At 40.4% G+C, this 26,530-nt stretch overlaps 2 protein-coding genes across 2 annotated transcripts in view; both read left to right on the top strand.

Moving 5' to 3' along the window:
- Positions 1–1,086: 1,086 nt before the first annotated feature.
- trdmt1 (tRNA aspartic acid methyltransferase 1) lies at positions 1,087–20,695 on the top strand. The gene is made up of 11 exons (XM_014157414.2): positions 1,087–1,238; positions 2,053–2,162; positions 10,431–10,507; positions 12,557–12,628; positions 13,067–13,132; positions 13,508–13,577; positions 13,672–13,755; positions 13,976–14,307; positions 15,850–15,907; positions 16,159–16,288; positions 20,329–20,695. The coding sequence occupies exons 1-11, from the start codon at positions 1,175–1,177 to the stop codon at positions 20,427–20,429; spliced, it is 1,164 nt and encodes a 387-aa protein (XP_014012889.1). The 5' UTR covers positions 1,087–1,174; the 3' UTR covers positions 20,430–20,695.
- A 434-nt stretch (positions 20,696–21,129) lies between these two features.
- cubn (cubilin (intrinsic factor-cobalamin receptor)) overlaps positions 21,130–26,530 on the top strand; it is a 54,733-nt gene continuing 49,332 nt past the window's right edge. Inside the window, exons 1-10 of the mRNA XM_014157416.2 lie at positions 21,130–21,368; positions 21,835–21,961; positions 22,505–22,639; positions 22,823–22,924; positions 23,025–23,128; positions 23,251–23,377; positions 24,115–24,283; positions 24,989–25,120; positions 25,755–25,850; positions 26,277–26,401. Coding sequence (XP_014012891.2) covers positions 21,244–21,368; positions 21,835–21,961; positions 22,505–22,639; positions 22,823–22,924; positions 23,025–23,128; positions 23,251–23,377; positions 24,115–24,283; positions 24,989–25,120; positions 25,755–25,850; positions 26,277–26,401 — 1,242 coding nt within the window. The 5' untranslated portion in view covers positions 21,130–21,243. The remainder of the gene's footprint in view (positions 21,369–21,834; positions 21,962–22,504; positions 22,640–22,822; positions 22,925–23,024; positions 23,129–23,250; positions 23,378–24,114; positions 24,284–24,988; positions 25,121–25,754; positions 25,851–26,276; positions 26,402–26,530) is intronic.

The raw sequence follows: 26,530 nt of genomic DNA on the forward strand, positions 1-26,530 counted from the left end.
ACGCCAATGTCGGATTTTATAGTCCACTCCTTTATGCAAATCACATGTGGGTGTGATTGACGAAGCCCGGAGCCTGTGAAAACACTGGTATGCGCGCTCAGGGCATTGGGCCATTCTTCTATTGTCCGGCAGACCCTTTTGTTCGGAGGTTGTTTTTTCCCAGTTGCCATTTGGCAAAAGCCAGGACACATCCACAGAGACACAAAAAGTGTTTACTGATGGACCTTACCGTTTTAAATATAGCCTATAGGAGACTTCGCATGTAAGGGTGTGCCATCGTGACATCCTTTTACGCATCCTTTTACGGATATTGTTATCTTCTGGTACATTTCTTTCAAAAAGTGATATTGGTCACTTCCTTAACTTATTCATTACAGGGCCCATAATAAAAATGACATTTGCATTAGATTGCCAAGAATACAGAATTATGCAGCCTAAATAAATAATTTATGCAACTATGCGATTTGGCTTTTCTTCTACATTTTATATGTATCATTAGGCTACCCACCAACATGTGTCCAACATGAGAGTCAAGGTTGATAAAGAACTGAATGGCACTCATTATTCAGATCAAAGTTGACTCCCCCTTCCCCCACCTCATTTTATATGTGTTGCTATGGGAATGTGCATATTTACCTCATAGACTTGACCCTTCCCTCTGGAGGGTTTTCTAAGTGCACACACACTATAGCCTGCATCTCATCTTAATTTCTTTGTGTTGGGGAAACAACTTTAGGTTTCATATTGCAACTTTACCTCTTGACATGAAAACTATTAAAGCTGACTGTTTCCTGATATAGCATGTGTCTATTTTAGCAAGGTAGAAAATAATTTCAGGCAGGTTTTAGGATATAATGTAGGCTTAATTAGAATAAAATACAATAGAACAGAATATAATAGAAAATCACACATTTTTAACTAATGACATTACAGTGTATTACATATTTATAAACCGCATGTCGCCTAATATAATTAGCAGCCTAACTATTTACACAGTGTTTACAGATAATGTCTATGCAAATTACATAGTACACATTTAAGTGCGTGTGCGGAACTTTAATATCCGGAACCTTTCTTTTAGTACTCTACTCTGATCGGAAACGCACCAGTAATGCGTTATCTTGTTTACAATGTGTATGCTGTCAAACCTAGATAGCTCAACTTGGGACAAAACATGGAAAACCTCAGAGTACTAGAATTGTACAGCGGGATCGGGGGAATGCATTATGCATTAACAGGTAACGTTATGTGAAATATGTAGTTAGTCACTTGTGAGTCTGTCTTGTTGTGTCCAAGCATGCTATAAAATTGCTAGCCGCGTCCGCTAACGGTAACAAGTGAATGGTTTTCTTACTGTTGATAGCTAGCGTTATCTTGTTCTTAATTGGAGTTGAAATACTAAGTTATTGTTTGCAAAGATGACTGGAAATTGATTTGAAGCTAGCTTCTCGCCTAGTTATTAATCTCGTTAATTTACCCTAACTTTCGCTCATGTTCAATTAACCAAGGTTAATAGCACCTGTCCAGCCAACTAACCCTTTTTCATTCCAATAATATATATTTTTTTCTTGAAGTGTGCACTCGTTCACTACTCCCCACAAATCTTAAAGCATTGGATTGGTGGAGGCATAGCGGACTAAACTCCACTCCATGGTGAAAGAAGTTTCAACTGTGGAGTTTACTTCGTTAGTGGAAGCATGGCTAGCGGGAATTCTTACCATATTAGTTATACCAGTCATTTCCTTTCAATTCAGTGAAAGGAAGTGAACGAGTGTACACTTTGCTCAGAGAGTGACGTTAATTTGGAATCCGAAGGTTGACGCGGCCTGTCATGCTTTGGCTTACAACAGGTGTCACTGTCGGTATTCATAAAGTCTATGGGACAATACCTGTTGATCGTTAGCTTACCAGGCTCATCAGCAAACCACTAGACCTTAGTGCCTACTGTTGTAAGTTAGCTGTCCATCTTTTGTATTTTTTTTATTTAACCTTTATTTAACTAGACAAGTCAGTTTCATGTTGATTTACACTCCTATTTCTTTCTCTGCGCAGAGAGTGGTGTGGCAGCAAAGGTGGTAGCTGCAGTGGATGTGAACACCACAGCCAATGAGATCTACAAACACAACTTCCCCAACACTCCTTTACTTCCCAAGACCATAGAGGTGAGCACTCTTAGACCACTGAGGTCCCGGGTTCACAAGAGTTGCCATACTGCATTCTTAACCAACAGGCTACACTTCAGGGGCACACTTAACCAAAGGAAATAAACAATTTAACTGAAATTGTCAGCTCATGTTAAGCCACATACACCTGTACTTTGAGAGACATTCAGACATTCAAAGTACCAAGGCTAAAATTAAAGGATATGAGAAGTCTTACTAAAGTCTCTCAAACAACCAGCGATTTTAGGTTAAAGAGATTATCCGGTACATGTGTATACTTTTTAGCCAATAGTTCTGAAAGTATCCTCAAGAGCCAAAAGTGGTCCCTGAAAATGGTGTACTACTTCACATATGTGAACCACATCGATTCTCTCTTGCTCACTCTGCTGTGTGCCTCTTGCTAGCGGTCACTCAAATGGTGAGGGGCTGATGTTCATTGGCTAGAATTTGAATTGCTAGGGGGCTGGCCCACATGGAGGAAAATGTAGGGTTGTCTGCTCTGTCAGCATCCAGTCAGTGATGATGAACAACGTGCACTGTCTTCCTAATAATATACAGTGAGGGGAAAAAAGTATTTGATCCCCTGCTGATTTTGTATGTTTGCCCACTGACGAAGAAATGATCAGTCTATAATTTTAATGGTAGGTTTATTTCAACAGTGAGAGACAGAATAACAACAAAAAAATCCAGAAAAACATGTCAAAAATGTTATAACTTGATTTGCATTTTAATGACAGAAATAAGTATTTGACCCCTCTGCAAAACATGACTTAGTACTTGGTGGCAAAACCCTTGTTGGCAATCAGAGGTCAGACGTTTCTTGTAGTTGGCCACCAGGTTTGCACACATCTCAGGAGGGATTTTGTCCCACTCCTCTTTACAGATCTTCTCCAAGTCTTTAAGGTTTCGAGGCTGACGTTTGGCAACTCGAACCTTCAGCTCCCTCCACAGATTTTCTATGGGATTAAGGTCTGGAGACTAGCTAGGCCACTCCAGGACCTTAATGTGCTTCTTCTTGAGCCACTCCTTTGTTGCCTTGGCCGTGTGTTTTGGGTCATTGTCATGCTGGAATACCCATCCACGACCTATTTTCAATGCCCTGGCCGAGGGAAGGAGGTTCTCACCCAATATTTGACGGTACATGGCCCCGTCCATCGTCCCTTTGATGCGGTGAAGTTGTCCTGTCCCCTTAGCATAAAAACACCCCCAAAGCATAATGTTTCCACCTCCATGTTTGACGGTGGAGATGGTGTTCTTGGGGTCATAGGCAGTATTCCTCCTCCTCCAAACACGGCGAGTTGAGTTGATGCCAAAGAGCTCCATTTTGGTCTCATCTGACCACAACACTTTCACCCAGTTGTCCTCTGAAACATTCAGATGTTCATTGGCAAACTTCAGACGGGCATGTATATGTGCTTTCTTGAGCAGGGAGACCTTGCGGGCGCTGCAGGATTTCAGTCCTTCACTGCGTAGTGTGTTACCAATTGTTTTCTTGGTGACTATGGTCCCAGCTGCCTTGAGATCATTGACAAGATCCTCTCGTGTCGTTCTGGGCTGATTCCTCACCGTTCTCATGATCATTGCAACTCCACGAGGTGAGATCTTGCATGGAGCCCCAGGCCAAGGGAGATTGACAGTTCTTCTGTGTTTCTTCCATTTGCGAATAATCGCACCAACTGTTGTCACCTTCTCATCAAGCTGCTTGGCGATGTTCTTGTAGCCCATTCAAGCCTTGTGTAGGTCTACAATCTTGTCCCTGACATCCTTGGAGAGCTCTTTGGTCTTGGCCATGGTGGAGAGTTTGGAATCTGATTGATTGATTGCTTCTGTGGACAGGTGTCTTTTTATACAGGTAACAAGCTGAGATTAGAAGCACTCCCTTTAAGAGTGTGCTCCTAATCTCAGCTCGTTACCTGACTAAAAGACACCTGGGAGCCAGAAATCTTTCTGATTGAGAGGGGGTCAAACACTTATTTCCCTCGTTAAAATGCGAATCAATTTATAACATTTTTGACATGTTTTTCTGGATTTTTTTGTTGTTGTTATTCTGTCTCTCACTGTTCAAATAAACCTACCATTTAAAATTAAAGACTGATCATTTCTTTGTCAGTGGGCAAACGTACAAAATCAGCAGGGGATCAAATACTTCTTTCCCTCACTGTAGAATAGTCAAACAGTTATAGGTATATGTGTCACTCTCTTCAAATTAGCCCAGACAAAATGTAGGGAAAATGGCGCAGCTTCCAGAAAAGCAGTAACTTGCAAACTAGGGATTTCGTGGCTAATTAAGGCAAGACAGTAATTCTGCTCATAAATTATGAACTACACATTGACACATCCAGCCCAAAGCGGGTGGTTTAAAAAATACTTAGTAGTCGCCAAAGTTCCGGAACATTTCTTTTAAGCTTTAACCTTCTAAATTTTCTCTTCGTTTCAAAAGGAAGCACTTTGCTGACTCGTGCAGATAATTCAGTCATTTCAGTGTAACTATTGTTAGATGAGTTTAACTGATCTTTGACCTGGATAATAGAAACCAACATGGAATTATTGTCAATTAGCCTAGTCCTACAGGAGTAGCTGTTATAAACACAAGATTGTTAATTTGGATAAATATGCTTTATTAATAGTGGGCGCATACCACAAAATGAATGCCTTTCGTGTCCATTTGATATTTTAAGTAGAAATTGTGCACAAATAGAGCATTTTAAAAGCCTGTTATATTAAATGAAGTGCCCTTTTTAATATAGACCATATGGCTAATTCAATCAGATTGTTAACCTGTTTGGGATTTTGGGACATGTATTAAATCTACCATAGGTTGAGGGACTTGAACAGGTCTCATAATATGCAAAATGATATGTGTATTTTTTTTTAGGTTTTTTTTTGTCTGCTGTTAAGTACATTTTGCGAAATATACAGTCCAAGTGATCAATTGTTATTTTTAAACCTGTACAATGTGTTGAAGGAATATTGGAAAATGGGGGTGCTCTACCGCTGGTGCCATTATGATTGAATTGCTGTGTCTCTCTGGAACAAAGGCTATCGGAAGTAAACAGAAATGCCTATGAAAGAAAAGTTTCAGGTCTATTTTTCAACGTCGCTTGAAAGGATTCAACTTACCTTTCACAAGTCTTGTTTGGTTTCCAATTTGTAAGTCGCTCTGGATAAGAGCGTCTGCTAAATGACTTAAATGTAAATGTAATGTAAATGGGATAGGGGGCAGTATTTTCACGCCCGGATAAAAAACGTACCCGATTTAATCTGGTTATTACTCCTGCCCAGAAACTAGAATATGCATATAATTAGTAGATTTGGATAGAAAACACCCTAAAGTTTCTAAAACCGTTTGAATGGTGTCTGTGAGTATAACAGAACTCATATGGCAGGCCAAAACCTGAGAAGATTCTATATCCGAAGTGCCCTGTCTGTCCATTTCTTGTCCTTCTATAGCCTCTTTATCGAAAATACAGGATCTCTGCTGTAACGTGACATTTTCTAAGGCTTTCATTGACTCTAGGAAGGTGCCAGAACATGGAATGATAGCTCTGCAGTCTCTGGGCGAAAAACAGCAGGGGTTTTGGAGAGTGGTCCTTCTGAGAACAATGGCCGGCGCGTCACCCTTCGGATAGTAACTTGAACGCACGAACAAAACGGAGGTATTTGGATATAACTATGGATTATTTGGAACCAAAACAACATTGGTTGTTGAAGTAGAAGTCCTGGGAGTGCATTCTGACGAAGACAAGCAAAGGGAATCCAATTCTTCTTATAGTAAATCTGAGTTTGGTGAGTGCCAAACTTGGTGGGTGTCAAAATAGCTAGCCGTGATGGCTTGGCTATCTACTCAGAATATTGCAAAATGTGCTTTCACCGAAAAGCTATTTTAAAATCTGACACCGAGATTGCATAAAGGAGTTCTGTATCTATAATTCTTAAAATAATTGTTATGTTTTTTGTCAACGTTTATCGTGAGTAATTTAGTAAATTCACCGGAAGTTTTCGGTGGGTATGCTAGTTCTGAACAAAACATGCTAATGTAAAAAGCTGGTTTTTGATATAAATATGAACTTGATTGAACAAAACATGCATGTATTGTATAACATAATGTCCTAGGAGTGTCATCTGATGGAGATCATCAAAGGTTAGTGCTGCATTTAGCTGTGGTTTTGGTTTTTGTGACATATATGCTAGCTTGAAAAATGGGTGTGTGATTATTTCTGGCTGGGTACTCTCCTGACATAATCTAATGTTTTGCTTTCGCTGTATAGCCTTTTTGAAATCGGACAATGTGGTTAGATAAAGGAGAGTCTTTCAAATGGTGTAAAATAGTCATATGTTTGAGAAATTGAAATTATAGCATTTTTAAGGTTTTTCGTATTTCGCGCCAGGCGCTACCATTGGATATTGGCGAGCGGAACGCCTGTCCATAAGAGGTTTTAATATAAATATAGACTTACTAAAGGGTCAAAATTCCACATTTTGACATGTCCCTCTGTGCACCCTCTGTTACTTCTAGGAAGATTTGAACCCACTTAACCCTAACATTTCTCCATGTTTTCAACATCATTGTAAAGCTGTGGTTATTTTGTTGTTTTGACAGTCATTTATAAAGATTCATATTTAGGCAATTTCATGTGATTATTAGCCTACTGATTAATTTACTTCTGTCCCTAATTTTAAGGCCAACCCTGTTACGTGAACTGAACTCGCTTTTTAATATGGAAACTATTCCTTTAAAAAAATGTAATGATAAAGAAACATTGATCATCTACTCAAATCATAGTGTAAAAGCAGGTGAGCTGGTTCTATTCTTTTTGGCCATTTGCTGTTTTGTGCTGGAAAACTCAGCTGGTCGAGCATAACACATCAACCAAGTTGCGCATAGATACAGGCTAGAAATGTTTTAACAATTACATTTCTTTGTGAAGCTTGCATTCAATTGCCACTTCCTGCCCAACCATCCATTCCCCCTGTCACAAGGGGATTGATTTATGGCTGATTTATGAGGAAATCGTCAACCTTGTTACTTTATTTGGCACTTACTATAGTCATTCTTTATTTAACCTCTTGAGATGGGGAAAACATGTTTTTTTTAAATTAAATTAAACATGTGCTCTTTATGACAGAATGTAAAAACTGTGTGAAATCCAAAGTTTTTTCAAAGTTTCTCAAAAGGCACTGACTTGGTGGAATACCCATTGAGAGATAGGGCCGACTCCTTTAGTGTTGCATAGTCTAGGATGTTTTGTTTATTTAGCTTTTCCCTACATCATCCCATGACTTGTGTTTTTAATAGGCTGTTTGGGGTAATTTAGTAACTGAGGAGCAGGTTAAGTGAGGGGTAAAGGTTGTCTGCTCTGTCAGCATCCAGTCAGACATGATGCACAACTTGCACTGTCTTCCTAACAGGATAGAATATTCATGCTGTTATAGGTCTATGCGTCACTCTTCAAATTAGCCCAGAGTTTCGGTGAAAGCAGAATTATGCCCAGACTTTTCTTTTTTTTCCACTTTAAAATATATAACAAACAAAAAACATTGATTTTAAAGTTTAACCAACCAGAGAACTCTATGCACAATTACTGTTTTTAACAAATTTTACCAAAACACATTTTTTTATTTTTTTTTTATTTCCACTACCGTTGAAAAGTTTGGGGTCACTTAGAAATGTCCTTGTTTTTGAAAGAAACTGCCAGTTGAGGACTTGTGAGGCATCTGTTTCTCAAACTAGACACTCTAATGCACTTGTCCTCTTGCTCTGTGTGCACTGTGGCCTCCCACTTCTCTTTCTATTCTGGTTAGAGACAGTTTGCACTGTTCTGTGAAGGGAGTAGTACACAGTGTTGTACGAGATCTTCAGTTTCTTGGTAATTTCTCACATGGAATAGCCTTAATTTCTCAGAACAAGAATATACTGATGAGTTTCAGAAGAAAGTTATTTCGTTCTGGCCAATTTGAGCCTGTAATCGAACCCACAAATGCTGATGCTCCAAATACTCAACTGGTCTAAAGAAGGCCAGTTGTATTGCTTCTTTAATCAGGACAACAGTTTTCAGCTGTGCTAACATAATTGCAAAAGGGTTTTCTAATGATCAATTAGCCTTTTAAAATGATAAACTTGGATTAGCTAACACAACGTGCCATTGGAACACAGGAGTGATGGTTGCTGATAATTGGCCTCTGTATGCCTATGTAGATATTCCATTAAAAACCAGCCGTTTCCAGCTACAATAGTCATTTACAACATTAACAATGTTTACACTGTATTTCTGATCAATTTGATGTTATTTTAATGGACCAAAAATGATCACATTTTTGATCACATTTTTGGTCCATTTTTGGTCCATTAAAATAACATCAAATTGATCAGAAATACAGTGTAAACATTGTTAATGGTGTAAATGACTATTGTAGCTGGAAACGGCTGGTTTTTAATGGAATATCTACATAGGCATACAGAGGCCAAAAACAAGGACACTTCTAAATATATATATATATATAAGTGTCCTTGTTTTTGAAAAAAAAAAGCACATTTTTGGTACACACACACACACACACACACACAATGACCGCCAAACCCAGACGGCGGTGGGCCCTATAGGACTCCCAATCACGGCCAGTTGTGATACAGGCAGGTTTTACAGGAAGAAATGTGCAGATGCAAAGTTTGGTAACAGAATAACATTTTAGGAGATTTTACTGTAATTCTGTTACCAAACTTTGCATCTGCATTTACTGTGTACAGTTTCAAAGTAGGCCCAGTCATTTTGCATAGAGTTGTATGGTTTGTTAAGCAATGTTTTTTGTTTACCATGCATGCTTTTAAAGTGACCAGGCCTGCTTCCCTTTCCATAGAATTGCCCAGAAGTAAATGGAAATTATGTTGTTGTAGTGTCTTAAATCCAGGGACATAAAAAGACAATATAAAGGCTCATAAGCCTGCGTGCTTATAACACATTAAACAGCAGTATACCTGCAGGCTTTTAGTATGATGTTACCAAATCTTTTATTGGTTGTAAAAATAGAGACTAATGTTATGGGCATACCACTGAGAGTTAATGGTTACACATAGACTTACACTGAGTAGGTTTCCATGACATAGACTGACCAGGTAAAAGCTATGATTCCTTTAGTGATGTCACTTCAATCAGTGTAGATTAAGGGGAGGAGACCGGTTAAATAAGGATTTTTAAGCCTTGAGACAATTGAGACATGGATTGTTTCTGTGTCCTATGCAGATGGTGAATGGGCAAGACAAAGATTTAACATAAGTGCCTTTGAACGGGGTGTGGTTGTAGGTGCCAGGCGCACCAGTTTGTGTCAAGAACTGCAAAGCTGCTGGGGGTTTCATGCTCAATATTTTCCTTTGTGTATCAAGAATGGTCCACCATCCAAAGGACATCCAGCCAACTTGATACAACTGTGGGAAGCATTGGAGTCAACATGGGCCGGCATCCGTGAGACACTTTCAATGCCTTATAGAGTCCATGCCCTGATGAATTGAGGCTGTTCTGAGGGCAAAAGGGGGGTGCAACTCAATATTAGGAAGGTGTTCTTAATGTTTGGTACACTAATATACATGCATGCATGCATACAGTTGAAGTCGGAAGTTTACATACACTTAGGTTGGAGTCATTAAAACTTGTTTTTCAACCACTCCACAAATTTCTTGTTAACAAACTATAGTTTTGGTAAGTCGGTTAGGACATCTACTTTGTGCGTGACACAAGTAATTTTTTCACCAATTGTTTACAGATTATTTCACTTATAATTCACTGTATCACAATTCCAGTGGGTCAGAAGTTTACATACACAAAGTTGACTGTGCCTTTAAACAGCTAGGAAAATTCTAGAAAATGATGTCATGGCTTTAGAAGCTTCTAATAGGCTAATTTACATCATTTGAGTCAATTGGAGGTGTACCTGTGTATGTATTTCAAGGCCTACGTTCAAACTCAGTGCCTCTGTGCTTGACATCATGGGAAAATCAAAAGAAATCAGCCAAGACCTCAGAAAAAAGATTGTACATCTCCACAAGTCTAATATATATATATATATATATATATATATAATTAGTTAGTTAGTTGCTTTCATAATCAGTCTTATACAGTAGCTATGGCTTAAATAGAAAGCTGTCAATCAGTCATATTGCCATAGCACAATCACAGCTTTGAGTAGAAGATGAAATGCTGTTTTTTATCTGTTTTTTATTTATTTTTATCTGTCATTTTGTGTAGCTTAAATCAAAGTATTTTTGTTTGGTTTCAGGGAATGACATTGGATGATTTCAACAAATTGTCATTTGATATGATCTTGATGAGCCCTCCATGCCAACCTTTCACTAGGTATGTGCCTGTGTGTGTGTGTGTGTGTGTACTAGAGGTCGACCGATTATGATTTTTCAACGCCGATACCGATTATTGGAGGACCAAAAAAAGCCGATACCAATCAATGGGCTGATATTTTTTTTATTTTCGGTCATATATATAATTATTTTTTTGTTGTAATAATGACAATTACAACAATACTGAATGAACACTTTTATTTTAACATAATATAATACATCAATCAAATCAATTTAGCCTCAAATAATTAATGTTCAATTTGGTTTAAATAATGCAAAAACAAAGTGTTGGAGAAGAAAGTAAAAGTGCAATATGTGCCATGTAAAAAAGCTAATGTTTAAGTTGCTTGCTCAGAACATGAGAACATATGAAAGCTGGTGGTTCCTTTTAATATGAGTCTTCAATATTCCCAGGTAAGAAGTTTTAGGTTGAGGTTATTATAGCTATACTATACCATTTGTATTTCATATACCTTTGACTATTGAATGTTATTATAGGCACTTTAGTATTGCCAGTGTAACAGTATAGCTTCCGTCCCTCTCTCCCCTACCTGGGCTCGAACCAGGTACACATCGACAACAGCCACCCTCGAAGCATTGTTACCCATCGCTCCACAAAAGCCGCGGCCCTTGCAGAGCAAGGGGAACAACTACTCCAAGTCTCAGAGCGAGTGACGTTTGAAACGCTATTAGCGCGCACCCTGCTAACTAGCTAGCCATTTCACATCGGTTACACCAGCCTAATCTCGGGAGTTGATAGGCTTGAAGTCATAAACAGCTCAATGCTTGAAGCACAGTGAAGAGCTGCTGGCAAACGCACGGAAATGCTGTTTGAATGAATGCTTACGAGCCTGCTGCTGCCTACCATCGCTCAGTCAGACTGCTCTATCAAATCATAGACTTAATTATAACATAATAACACACAGAAATATGAGCCTTTGGTCATTAATACGGTCGAATCCGGAAACTATCATTTAGAAAACAAAACATTTATTCTTTCAGTGAAATACGGAACCGTTCCGTATTTTATCTAACGGATGGCATCCCTAAGTCTAAATATTGCTGTTACATTGTACAACCTTCAATGTTATGTCATAATTATGTACAATTCTGGCAAATTAATTACGGTCTTTGTTAGGAATAAATGGACTTCACACAGTTTGCAACGAGCCAGGCGGCCCAAACTGCTGCATATACCCTGACGCTTGCACGGAACGCAAGAGAAGTGACACAATTTCCCTAGTTATAAGAAATTCATGTTAGCAGGCAATATTAACTAAATATGCAGGTTTAAAAGTATATACTTGTGTATTGGTTTTAAAGAAAGGCATTGATGTTTATGGTTAGGTACACATTGGTGCAACGATAGTGCTTTTTTCGCAAATGCGCTTGTTAACTCATCACCCGTTTGGCGAAGTAGGCTGATTCGATGAGAAATTAACAGGCACCGCATCGATTATATGCAACGCAGGACACGCTCGATAAACTTGTAATATCATCAACCATGTGTAGGTAACTAGTGATTATGTTAAGATTGATTGTTTTTTATAAGATAAGTTTAATGCTAGCTAGCAACTTACCTTGGCTTCTTGCTGCCCTCGCGTAACAGGTAGTCAGCCTGCCATGCAGGCTCCTCGTGGAGTGCAATGTAAGGCAGGTTGTTAGAGCGTTGGACTAGTAACCATAAGGTTGCAAAAACGAATCCCCGAGCTGACAAGGTAAAAATCTGTTGTTCTGCCCCTGAACAAGGCAGTTAACCCACCGTTCCTAGGCCGTCATTGAAAATAAGAATGTGTTCTTAACTGACTTGCCTAGTTAAATAAAGGTGTAAAAAAATCATATAAAAAACAAATCAGCCACAATCGGTGTCCAAATACCGATTTGTTATGAGAACTTGAAATTGGCCCTAATTAATCGGCCATTCCGATTTAATTGGTCGAACTCTAGTGTATACACGTGCCTAAGATCTGGTGTTAGCATTTACAGATAATCTCCGTTAGTTCATAGATGTGTTGATGAAGGGACACTGCAATCGTCTTCCTCTCTGTAGGATTGGATTACAAGGTGACATATCTGACCCCAGAACCAAGAGCTTTCTCTACATCCTGGACCTTCTACCAAGGTTAGACACATACATTTACACTCCCTATTCATCTTTCCACTTGGTCTCTCTTTCCAAGGCCTTGTTTGTTTTATAGGTAGCTAATGGGCCTACTCTGTTTTGTACTATTTCTAGCCATATGATTGAAGTTCATTCATTCTTTTCCTCCACTGTAGTTACTCAGTTTCCCCTCTTTGTTGCCTAGTTAGTAGCTATTTCTGGAGTCATTGATTCAGTTCCTGGTCACTGAAACCATTGTTCGACACCATCGTGACCATGTCATTTTCTTACTCATTACATTCTGTTCATAGATAGACTGATGTAATCATATTCTGTTGCATATTGCACATTCAGAGTGTAATAATATTAGCATCAATATGAATTCACCTCTCTGAATTATGTTTATTTTTTTATGAATAAATACATGGTGTGTGGTTTGACCCTCATTTCTCCCTGTAGGCTCATCAAGTTGCCACGCTTCATTCTGCTGGAGAATGTGAAAGGCTTTGAGACGTCCTCCGCCAGGTAACCATGGAGACGGGTTCCCCTGCTCTGGAAGGTCACCATAGTTACCCTGTTGGTGGCCAATGGGGTCCCGGGACAGGCTGTGTGTTTAGCCTTTCTCTGTCGCTGTGGATCAGATCAGTGTACAAAACTTTCTCTGAGCACCAGAGAGCCTAGTTCTCTACGAAGTCCTGTAGGCCTATACATTTTTCAGCTAAATGCTATTTTTTCGATTTCGGTTACCACATCACTTCTCTAAAGCCCCTTTACTTCTCAACTGTCATGTACAGTGCATTTACTACAGTCTTATAAAAAAATATGATCTTACATTGTCTGTGAGATGGCAAAAGGTATGCCAAGAGTGATGTCTGAATAGTTTTTTTCTACTCTGCCTAGAGACTCTTTGGTGAAAACGCTAAAGGAATGTGGATACAACTATCAGGAGCTCATGGTTTCTCCTACATGTGTAAGACATCACCTTTCTTTACATTTGCTTACACTAAAATGATGAGCAGCATAGTGAGCTTACCCATTTTCATTCTGTCTATCTCTGTTCACAGCTGGGGATGCCCAACTCCAGACTCCGGTATTTCATGATTGCCAAAGCTCCACCAGGATCTTTCTCCTTCCACACCACTTCAGAGGTGGGGCCCGGTCACCTTAACATCAGTCTGTATTATGTTATGGATATGATGTACCTAACTACATGTAATGATGTCTACTTTGCATTCCTGAAGGACAGTAGCTCCATACACTTTGGGCACCATTGTCTTCATATACATTTTGTAGACAACATCCTGGTTTTATGTATTTGTCATAACCAACTAAACAATGTGAGGTGAACTTATTTCCTCCCATGACCAGATCCAGGAAGGTTTCCCGCACCCCGCAGACAAGGTCTTATTAGAGCCCAGTTCTCCAATCTCACCTAGTCCCACTACAACTGCCTACCAAGAGGAAGATCACAAGGAAGATGAAGGTGGTATCCTGTACAAGCTGGAGCGGGCCCAGGATGCTGAGAGGAAGAGCAGTCAGAACAGAGACCAGTCCCTCAGACAGATCAGGGTCTACCTGGAGGACCAGGGAGAAGGGGAGATGGAGCAGTACCTCCTTCCCCCGAAGACCTTGCTGCGCTACGCTCTGCTCATGGATATAGTCAGGCCCACCTGCAGGAGATCTGTCTGCTTCACCAAAGGGTATGGCATCAAGCTGCGCTGGAGCATAGACACAGTAGGGTTTTTTTCCTGGATCAAAAAGGGCTTTAAGTGGTGGGCGTGGTAAGCCCGTTGGTGCGGCTGAATTTCAGAGAACGTTTTAGAGGCCCCCATCTTGGCGGTGTAGTGACATTTAGGAATTTTTAAGCTAATTTTCTGCATTTCAAAACAATTCTCCATAGAGCGGAGAGACATTTTTGCAGCTTTAAAGGAATTTCCTGCAATTTGACATAGTCTGCTATGGAGCTGAGAGAAAATGTTGCAGTTTTAAAGGTAGACTTAGTGATATGACGTAGATGCAGAAAGTAAACAGCATTGTGGGACAATTTCCGCAACAACAAAGAGCGTTGTGCGAGGCTCAACTTCTCCAGTTTTGGTCTCGTGGCTCCCACTCTGTAAGTGTGAAGCGAACCCGTACACACAAATCTCACTCATCTCAATATCTGCAGTGCTGCTTGTGGCAACCTCATTTCGCTGAGTCTACCGCGAAAGCTAATTTCCTGCAGTTCTATGCATTTTGCCATGGCTAATGCTGTGTACATTTGCTCAAACATAACAAAATCTATACTGCTAAATTCATTGTTCTGGGAATTTTCAATTCTCCCTGACTGTCTAGCTTTTATTTAGGTAATTGTTAGTTTTCAAAGATTCTATTATTTAAAAAAATATATACAGGTCCATTATCTTTTCTACATACTTCATATCTGGTTTTAGTCATCTTAAATTTACACTGAAAGCGTTTTTCCATCCCCATTTTTTAGTAACATTTAATTTTTTTAAATATATATATATATATATCTCCATCCTTCGGAAAGTATTCAGACCCTTTGCATTTTTCCGCATTTTGTTACGTTACAGCCTTATTGTAAAATGTATTAAATAAATACATATCCTCAGCAATCTACACACAATACCACATAATGGCAAAGCAAAAACGCTTTTTTGAAACCGATCGAACATCTCTGGAGAGACCTGAAAATAGCTGTGCAGCAACACTCCTCATCATACTCCCCAAATACAGGTGTGCCAAGCTTGTAGCGTCACACCCAAGAACACTCGAGGCTGTAATCGCTGCCAAAGGTGCTTCAACAAAGTACTGAGTAAACGGTCTGAATACTTATGTAAATATCATATTTCTGTTTTTAATTATGAATAAATTAACACAAATTTCAAAAACTGCTTTTTTATTATGGGGTATTGTGTGCAGATTGAGGGGGAAAAAACTATTTAATACATTTTAGAATAAGGCTGTAACCTAACAAAATGTGGAAAAAGTCAAGGGGTCTGAATACTTTCCGAAGGCACTGAATATATTTATTTCACACTGTTTGTACTTAGGCGACCTGAAAAAACACTAGGCGGCCCGCCGAAGGATTTCAGTGGCAGGAAAACAGTGTAGAGTAGCATAGTTTTACATCTAGCCTGGTATAACATGTATTTTACCTTACATGTTTTCCATGTGTTGGTATCGTTCTTGTGTAAACTTTAGTATTTTCTGATTTTGTGTCCCCTATTTTTCCACAGCTATGGACACTACGTTGAGGGAACAGGCTCTGTGCTTCAGTCCTGTATGGAAACAGATGTAGGTTTTTGACCTTACAACCTTACACAAGTCACACGTGTCTTCTAATAGATCTCTTAGACAGCTTATGGATACATCCACCCTCGCAATGTCTAGGAGGTCTTAGGCCTGTTTAGCTTCTCCATTACCTGTATCAATGTGTACATTTAACGTGACAGGAAGCAGAAGCGAGCAGGGTGTTGCGTGTGCCTAGGAGAACAGGGTGAGCTCTGCCCTGACAGATATATTCTTTGTTTTGTGTTTCCCCTCAGATGGAAGCAGCGTTTAGATCACCGGAGTGTCTGTCTGATGAGGAGAAACTACAGCAGCTGTCCAGGTTGAAGCTCCGCTACTTCTCCCCCAGAGAGATAGCCAACCTCATGGGCTTCCCCAAGCACTTCAGTGAGTCATACACACCCATTAGCCAATAACATAAGACCTCTATTTGATTAGTTAGTTAATCAAGAATATGTCCAATCAAATGCAGTACAAAACTCCATAAATCATAGGCCTTATACTGTAGGCCATGTGAGGACCTTACTCACAAAGTGATGAAATTAAAACTAGCCTGCAGCCTACAGTAGTTAATTAGTTTATTGTCGTCACAGCAAACACAGCACGGCTAATGCCTAGTCTTATGCACTTGGTAGTTTTCTCCATGTAACCAGGTTAGTTACGGTGAGTGCTAAGCTTAGTTAGCTGCTGTGTTTTTCTGTGCAAAGGTTTTAGCGTAAGGAGCTTTCTAGGTGGGTGATATAATTAGAGAGTAGAGGACGTAGGAAGCAGGCCAAGGTAACAAGATGAGAGAGACCAGAGAGTAAGGGCCTGAGGGCTAATGGGATGACAAAAGAAGGGATCTTAATACTAAGCTAACATATGGAATTATTTTACGGTGGTCATATCATGGATCATTTAACTATTGGATTTAGAATTTCTGGACCCCTTTAGGTATAAAACAAATATAGATATGTTTGTTTAGGTTAAGATATAGAATTTGGCCTTTACTACTATAGAAACACATCGACTAAGACATTCATAAATTGCAAAAAAAATGACAGTCGAAAATAAAACATAAGGAATAAGGTTTTGAAGTGTCTGTCCTATATCTAGCTGTCCTATATCTAGGACATATAAGAAAGCTCAGGAAATATACAATTTAATTTGTACACATACAGTGCATTTGGAAAGTATTCCGACCCCTTGACTTTTCAAAGTTTTGTTACGTTAAAGCCTTATTCTAAAATGTATTAAATTGTCCCCCCCCCTCAATCTACTCACAATACCCCATAATGACAAAGCCAAAACCTGTTTTTGCAAAATGTTTGCAAATGTATTAAAAATAAAAAACTGAAATATAACATTTACATGCAGTACCAGTCAAAGGTTTGGACACACCTACTCATTCCAGGGTTTTTCTTTATTTTTACTATTTTCTACGTTGTAGAATAAAAGTGAAGACAAGAAAACTATAAAATAAAACTGATGTAGTCATGTAGTAACCAAAAATGTTAAACAAATCTAAATATATTTTATATATTTGAGATTCTTCAGAGTAGCCATCCTTTGCCTTGATGACAGCTTTGCACACTCTTGGAATTCTCTCAACCAGCTTCATGAGGTAGTCACCTGGAATGCATTTCAATTAACAGGTGTGCCTTGTTAATTTGTTGTATTTCTTTCCTTAATGTGTTTGAGCCAATCAGTTGTGTTGTGACAAGGGGGTGGTATACAGAAGATATCCCTATTTGGTAAAAGACCAAGTCCATATTATAGCAAGAACAGCTCAAATAAGCAAAAAGAAACGACAGTCCCTCATTACTTTAAGACATGAAGGTCAGTCGAATTTGTGTCAAATCTGCAGTTGCAAAAACCATCAAGTGCTATGATGAAACTGGCTCTCATGAGGACCGCCACAGGAAAGAAAGACCCAGAGTTACCTCTGCTGCAGAGGATAAGTTCATTAGAGTTAACTGCACCTCAGATTGCACCACAAATAAATGCTTCACAGAGTTCAAGTAACAGACACATCTCAACATCAACTGTTCAGAGGAGACCACGTGAATCAGGCCTTCATGGTCGAATTGCTGCAAAGAAACCACTACTAAAGGACACCAGTAAGAAGAAGAGACTTGCTTGGGCGAAGAAACACGAGCAATGGACATTAGACCGGTGGAAATCTGTCCTTTGGTCTGATGAGTACAAATTGGAGATTTTTGGTTCCAACCACGGTATCTTTGTGAGACGCAGAGTAGCTGAACAGATCTCAGCATGTGTGGTTCCCACCGTGAAGCATGGAGGAGGAAGTGTGATGGTGTAGAGGTGCTTTGCTGGTGAAACGGTCTGTGATTTATTTAGAATTCATGCCATACTTAACCAGCATGGCTACCACAGCATTCTGCAGTGATATGCCATCCCATCTGGTTTGTGCTTAGTGGGACTATCGTTTGTTTTTCAACAGGACAATGACCCAACACACCTCCAGGCTGTGTAAGGGCTATTTGACCAAGAAGGAGAGTGATGGAGTGCTGCATCGGATGACCTGGCCTCCACAGTCACCCGACCTCAACCCAATTGGGATGGTTTTGGATGAGTTGGACCACAGAGTGAAGGAAAAGCAGCCATCAAGTGCTCAGCATATGTGGGAACTCCTTCAAGACTGTTGGAAAAGCATTCCAGGTGAAGCTGGTTGAGAGTATGCCAAGAGTGTACAAAGCTGTCATCAAGGCAAAGGGTGGATACTTTGAAGAATCTAAAATATATTTTGATTTGTTTAACACTTTTTTATTTTTTTTTGGTTACTACATGATTCGATATGTGTTATTTCATAGTGTTGATGTCGTCACTATTATTCTACAATGTAGAAAATAGTAAAAATAAAGAAAAACCCTTGAATGAGTAGGTGTGTCCAAACTTTTGACTGCTGCTGTAAGTATTCAGACCCGATCGGGTTTAAGTCTGGGCTCTGGCTGGGCCTCTCAAGGACATTCCTAGACTTGTCCCAAAGCCACTCCTGCATTGTCTTGGCTGTGTGCTTAGGATCATTTTCCTGTTGCTTAGGGTCATTGTCCTGTTGTAAGGTGAACCCCCCCCCCCCCAAAATCTGAGGTCCTAAGCGCTCTGGAGCAGGTTTTTATCAAGGACCTCTTTGTACTTTGTTACTTTCCCTCAATCAGGACTAGTATCCTAGTCCCTGCCGCTGAAAACCATCCCCACAGCATGATGGATCCACCACCGTAGGGATGGAGCCAGGTTTCCTCCAGACGTGATGCTTGGTGCTCAGGCCAAAAAGTTCAATCTTGTTTATCATGGTCTGAGAGTCCTTTAGGTGCCTTTTGGCAAACTCCAAGTGGGCTGTCATGTGCCTTTTACTGAGGAGTGGCTTCCGTCTGGCCACTCTACCATAAAGGCCTGATTGGTGGAGTGCTGCAGAGATGGTTGTCCTTCTGGAAGGTTCTCCCATCTCCACAGAGGAACTCTGGAGCTCTGTCAGAGTAACCATCGGGGTCTTGGACACCTCCCTGACCAAGTCCCTTCTCCCATAATTGCTCAGTTTGGCTGGGCAGCCAGCTCTAGGAAGAGTCTTGGTGGTTCCAAACTTCTTCCATTTAAGAATTATGGAGGCCACTGTGTTCTTGTGGACCTTCAGTGCTGCAGAAATGTTTTGGACTCCAAGTTGCAGAAACATCTCAAGGATGGTCAATGGAAATGGATGCACCTGAGCTCGATTTAGAGTCTCATAGTAAAGGGTCTGAGTACTTATGTAAATAAGGTAATTCTGTTTTTAAGCGTAATAAATTTACAAACATTTCTACAATCTGTTTTTGCTTTGTCATTATGAGGTATTGTATGTAGATTGAGGTAAAACAGAATAAGGCTGTAATGTAACAAAATGTCTTAATACTTTCCAAATGCACTGTATTTAACCCCTTATTTTTGTTGGCTCAAAACTACTTCCATTAGTTTGTATGTGTTACCTTCAGATGAGTCCCAATCACACATGGGGTTCGTAGAGCAAAACCGAGAGAGTTACCCCTGGCCTTTTATAGGCCAAACCATTCAGACGCTACAGACGTTTTCGTGAGAAAAACGATTTTCGAGATGTCTCATGGTCTGACAAACACAGCTGTAGCTCGGCCACCTTCCACCACAAATGCGGAAGATCAACATAGGCGGATTTGGTGGATTGAGACGCAGCCCATTCCAAAAAAAAATTCAACAAATATCTTTAGCTTAAACTGACAGATTTTGATGGTGTTTTTTTCATTATGTTACTTAGATGTGTCAATAGACTCTCTTAAGGATTTTAATGAGGTATGGACATTCTCATAATACTGTTTAGTCTCTTGACAATATTGGGAAAAACTAACCTGGAAATCAGGATCTGTTTATTCTTGTTCATAGGATAATATGTGATGTAATGATTTTGTGTTGTTTTTTTGCAGCTATCCCAAAGAACATTTCCACCAAGCAGCAGTACCGAGTCCTGGGGAATAGCCTGAACGTACATGTGGTCGCCCGGCTCATAGAACTCTTGGTATCCTAACCAGGCATATACAACTTATGGTATCCTAACCAGGTGTACACAACTCATGGTATACTAACCACAAATACGATCTGCCTCGGGAAAAATAATGTAGCCACAGTCTCTGTCCTACAGTCCACAGTTGATCCAGAGGGACAAGTTACATTCTGTATTTACTGACTAAACTGTGTAAAGGATGTACTACATGACATGGATTGGGATCATGGAATCAACCTTTGCAGATGCCTTTGCTAACTGAATTAAATAAAATGTTTTTTGTTACATTATTTTGTTCTGATTTTCTCAACTTGTATGTACTGTGATGGATCTTCTTTTTGGCAGTAATTATGAATATGATTTAAGCCTTCCTCGTTTATCAAGGAAGTTCAAAAACCTTTAACCTTTTATCGATGAGAGAAACTCATCTCATTTGGACCGTACACTCATTTGAACCATACACTAAGGAAGAAGCTTCAAACAGCCAGGTCCCTGCATGTGTTACTGTTAGCTAACTAACGTTCACCCCAGCCGATCCCTAACCTCTGGTTATTCATCTCTTAAATCATGTGATGGCTCGTGTCAATCACCCAATAAAAGGACATAACCGGTATGTAATAGTGTTTAAAATGCCCCCCCCCCCTTCATCGTTGGGTAGGTTTGGGTGTTTTATGGTTCTATGTGGCTGCCAATGCCTGCTTCCAGAAGAAGACCAGTGGGGACAAAGTGCACCCCTGTCCTCCCCTGTCCCTTTCTAGAGGCATTAGAGTGTTACATCAGGTCTGTACGGCAGTATAGTGTCTGAAGAGCAGGTGTCCAGGGCCCAGACTCTCTCAGCATGGCTCGGATACAGCAGCTCTCCTGGTTGCTCTTCGGCCTCCTCTTCCTGGTTGGACTACAGTGTGACCAAGGGGAGCACGCCGCCCAAGGACCTCGCAGCAAGAGGGACATCAGTAATGACCAGTGAGTTTGGTGATGAAAGAGGATTTTAGTGATGGCCAGTGGTTGTTGGAATTGTGGTTAAATATTTTTTTGGGTTTATCTGCAAGAATGCAGTGTCTGCTAAAAGCAGTTGTGTAATGTAATAATTATCTTAAGTGATTGAATGTTTTTACATGAACTTCACATTGCAAAGGGTAAAAATGAAGTTATCTGGAAATATTTTTGCTTCAGTCAAACAACTCTGATCTTCAAAGCTCAACCAAGCATCACCTCCAAAGGGTGAATTTAATCTATTGCTAATGGAGAATGAGCTCATTTTGTCAACAAAATCATAAAAATATAAATTAACAGCATTTAGTACTTAACCTACATGCTATATTATATCTTCTGTATAGTGGTACGTGTTGTATATACAATTAATGTATCAACATTTTAAATCTGTTCACATGTAAATGAATGATTTGGAATAAATATCTGGCCCTCCTAGGCCACGCATGGTATCAGAGAACGGTCACCTGGTCTTTTCCACCCATAACAAAGAGATCCGCTTCCAGACCTCAGGGTCAGGCAGTGTCAAAGTGGGAAATGAGGACCTCACTCAGCTGATGATTCAGGTACACACACACACGAGAGAAAGTCTTAAATGGATAAACATATCCACATTGACAGACAATTTGTAGAAATGTTTTCATGTTTTGTACCGTCTTTTCGAAAAGCATCCATCTCTAACTGTTTTTTTCCAGCTAAAGTTGTAGAAATCATATCAGATCAAGTGGTGGATATCACCATGGATATGGTAATTGGAACATTGGGAAGTGATTTAGTTTTCTTATCTTGTTCACATAACTATCTTTATGAAAATATGTCCAAAAAGCACATTCTTCAAAATATTCCATCTGTTCAGGACTTTGTTCTGTCTCCCAACATCTCTGTAAGCGAGTGTTTTCACATGATACTACGGATCATTAACAACTGTGAAAGAGCAGACTCTGCAATTCAACCAGCATTTGACCAAAGATCAAAATGTATTCATGTCTAGTTTTATTGTAGCATGGTTATTACTCTTTAGAAACATTAATTTAATAATGGTGAAGAAACATGTAACATCAAAACCTCTATACCAAGTCTTATTTACTTCTTACTTCATATAATTTCAGATCAAAACAAACAAAGCTGACATCGACAATATAAAACAAAATGGAGGTGGAACGTCCCCTGATGTCACTAACCAACTCAATACGCTCAACACAAAGGTGTCATCACTTGAAACTAAAGTGACAGCACTTGAACAGGTAAGTACAGTAGGGCCTACTTCTTACATGTTACATATTGAGTATGATGAATGTTACTTTTACTCTTATTATAACAAATAATAATTTCCCTAACTCCAACCCCCTTTATCCTCTTCATCTCACCCTTACCCTCTGCCTCTGTCCTCTCCTTCTTTCTCTCCTTTCTCTCCCTGCCTCTCCAAGACGGTCCAGAGAAAGACATGTACCAGTAATCCCTGTCAGAATGGAGCCACCTGTCTAGACCTGCTGGACTCTTTTCACTGCATGTGTCCCAGCAACTGGGGGGTAAGTGGATACTGGAGTTGACACAGAGAGAGAGAGAGAGAGAGCCCGAAGCCGCATGTCTGTGTTATTCCTGTTTAAATCTTGTTTTGTGTGTCTGCAGGGTCCCATCTGTGCTGTGGATGTGAATGAGTGTCAGATCTTTGTCGGGACCTCTCAGGGATGTCAGAATGGAGCCACTTGTATCAACACACCTGGATCCTTTACGTGAGGCCACACAGCCACACACACACACACACTGAGACAGACACACACACACACACACACACACACACACACACACACACACACACACACACTGAATCTGTCTTCTTGTATTTCTCTTCCAGTTGCACCTGTTCACCAGAGTGGTCTGGTACCCTGTGTACGACCCGCTATGACGACTGTCAGGGTGTTGCTCAGGACCTGTGTGTCCATGGGACATGCATCGACGCAGACAGAATCACACCGAACGTGGTAACTGTCAATCATCATTCAACAGTGTTGGTCTCCTATTTGATTTCCTGGATCACAGCTGTATAAAAACAGAATTGTCCTCATTTTTTTTCTTAGCTGTAGCCTGCCCTGTTTAACGAGCCCAAGATACTTTCATTTAATTAATCAAGACTGTCTAGACAAGGTCATTTATTTCAGCCAACGTCTTCACCCTGGTCCCTTGGCTTCAAACAATTAGTTTAATGTGATAAATGCCCTGTGAAGAAAGCAATTACTAGATTAGATTTAGCACTGCTAGCTACCATAGCCTTAATGTTTCTTTAATTTTATTAGAGTAGACTAGAGCAATGAAACACTTATTTTTCATAGTGATGATAGATCTGAGACCTGCATTCGAGTAGTAGGGACCGATCCATTACCAGTAGTACAGTGCCAGTGGTCTTACATGGGAGTAGCTATAACCATTTACCCCTTGAATATCGAATCAAATAAATTATTTGTAGGCAAAGATGCCTTCATCCTCCTTTTTTTTTTTTAAAGGCCCTTTACTAATCTTATTGAGTCTCGGCTCACTAGGCCATGATCATCATGGAAATAGAATGACTCTAGAATGACTGTATTTCTATGACGCAGGTCATTTCACATCAGTGATTCACTACTAGTGCATCTAAATGTGCTCGGTACACATTCTGTACATGTTCTATTCATGGGAGTTGACATTAATCCAGGCCATGCCATGTTTTGTTATTTCCTTCCAGCCCAAGTTTAAGTGTGTTTGTGATGATGGTTGGATGGCCCCAGCCGGCAACCCGGCCTGTATCTCAGACGTGGATGAGTGTAGCCTTGCCCAGAAGCCTTGCTCCACCAACCCCCCTGTGACCTGTTACAACACCCAGGGCTCCTTCTACTGCGGCTCCTGTCCTGCTGGTGAGAGCCGCTCAGTGCTCACAGTTTCCTTATCATCAATGGTATAGTGCATTAGGTGTGAGGAAACTGATGTTTGCTGACCCAAAATGGCTGACATAGTTGGTTACCTCCATGTGGTTGCCAGATGGATGCTTCTTCCGTCTTCCAAAATAGCATGTTTTGATCTTGAGTCGAAGTGCTCTCAAATTCAGTTATACAAGAGTACTTCTTAAGACATAGACATTGCTCCAACAAATCTGTACTTTACTGTATTTGTTGGGTTTGAACTTGGGAAAGTACAAGAAAGCACAAGATTTGCGATTCGTGAGCGTTATTGAATATCATTTGGAAATGGCTGTCCTTAGATCCTAGCGGGACTGCCCCTCTCAGGTGATACTCTGAGATTAAGGGATCTGGGTCCTATTTCTTTACTCTGGGAACAGCCCCATCATGATTAACTTAACTCTACAGAGGAACACAGGCTGTTCTGTGTGTGAAGATGTGTGGATCTTTGTGATGCTTATTGTGCATAATGTGTGGTGTGTGTGTGCATCAGTAAAGAATACATTTTATGCTTGCTTGTATATCATTACAATAAACAAAGCATCTGTAAACTAAATGTAAACGTAACCTTGAATAATATGCCTATGCCTAACTGTGTAATAAACAATTATTTCCTGTATTACAGTAAATGTCGTTAGCGCTGTTTGTTGTGCATTCCTCCAGGATGGCAGGGCAACGGCTACAGCTGTCTGGATGTGAATGAGTGTTCCACTAATAACGGAGGATGCTCCACTACTCCCATGGTCCAGTGTCTCAATACCATGGGCTCCTTCCACTGTGGAACCTGTCCTCCAGGTACCCATATCTGTATCTGGAGGAATCTCTTCTGGATCCTCTCCCTCTTCTTTCTTTACCTTCCTCTCTGTACTGTTTTCTGGTATTTCTCTAGCAGTTCGAAAATGTTTTCTGTTGCTACAACTGATCTCTTGGTGACACACACACACAACATTTAGACCAACATGGTTTTGGTCAGGTTACTGTAAGAGTGTCCTTACACAACCCTTGGTTTGAAAGTCAAAACTGAGCTGGTGGATTTGGTGTACCACAGAAGAAAGCTGTCCTTGTTTTCCTGTCCGTGGTTACGGCAGATGCCAGCTGGCAGGTGGATGCTAGCTGACTCGTGGTAGTTTTCAGTAATATAGCTCTGATGAAAAGCAGATGGCTGACTATGTAATGTGTTCAGCGCTAGCCCCATTCAGAGATCTCTGTGTGTATACTCTCTACCCCTCTGGCACAGTTTCTGTCTCTCTCTTTTTCAATCTCACTTTGTCGACCTCTCCTCTGTCTGTCCCTGTCTGTCTCTCATAATTAGTCATTGTGCTCAAAAGCATTGTATGGCCCTTTTTATAATTCAAAATGTTGCTTTTTGACTGATGTATAGACTCACTGGTTCATTGGTGGATTGATTGATTGATTGATCTGTATCCAGGCTATGAAGGAGATGGGAGAACCTGCACTCAGGCTAACATCTGTGCCAATAACAATGGAGGGTGCTACCCCCTTGCTACCTGCTCTTCCACTCCAGGTAAACATGCGGACACACACCTACCTTTTAAGATACCTAATGACCGCTGGCCGTGAGGATAAGACAGGGCCATTATAGCAGGTGTTGACAGCTCTGCTCTCTCTCACCTCCTGATGGCTGACATCCACTATAAAGACTGTTACAGCCAGGAGACTAGATTAGGATGCTATCTCATGAGTAGAGGCTGTGAGTGCTGAGAGAGCAGAGACACCAGAGATCAATGACCTATTCACCTATGGGAGGAAATGTAGTATACTTTTATTGCATGGTAGTTAGGGAGATTTGGTTTATTTCTCTAACAAATTGTCCTTGTTCGTACTATATCCCTTGTCCCCCATCTGTATACCGAGTCCAGTAAATGCACCTGTGTTTTTTAATGTTATGGTGAGTTAATCAGGTATCCTAACCATGTCTCTGTGCTTCCAGGCTCCACCCTCCCAGTATGCACCTGTCCCCCAGACTACACAGGAAATGGCTACGGCCCAACAGGATGCACCCAGAGCAGCAATATCTGCCAGACCAACAATCCATGTGTCAACGGACAGTGTGTGGTGAGCGTGGGTTACATGGGACTCTAGCAGCTTCACAGTTTCTCAGGACCAGGATTTTACTCCTTAACCTATGATTTGTCCAGGAGGTTTTCATCCATACAGTATATTATTTAAGCAGTAAGGCATGAG

This window comes from Salmo salar, chromosome ssa19 (assembly GCF_905237065.1).
Source record: "Salmo salar chromosome ssa19, Ssal_v3.1, whole genome shotgun sequence".
Taxonomy (NCBI): Eukaryota; Metazoa; Chordata; class Actinopteri; order Salmoniformes; family Salmonidae; genus Salmo; species Salmo salar.

Bases quoted from the DNA above. Each gene is read 5' to 3' on its own strand.
- trdmt1 (XM_014157414.2), top strand. From the start codon at position 1,175: ATGGAAAACCTCAGAGTACTAGAATTGTACAGCGGGATCGGGGGAATG. The intron at 13,133-13,507 runs GTAACCATGGAG...TACTCTGCCTAG, and splicing joins TTTGAGACGTCCTCCGCCAG to AGACTCTTTGGTGAAAACGC. The intron at 13,578-13,671 runs GTAAGACATCAC...CTCTGTTCACAG, and splicing joins TCATGGTTTCTCCTACATGT to CTGGGGATGCCCAACTCCAG.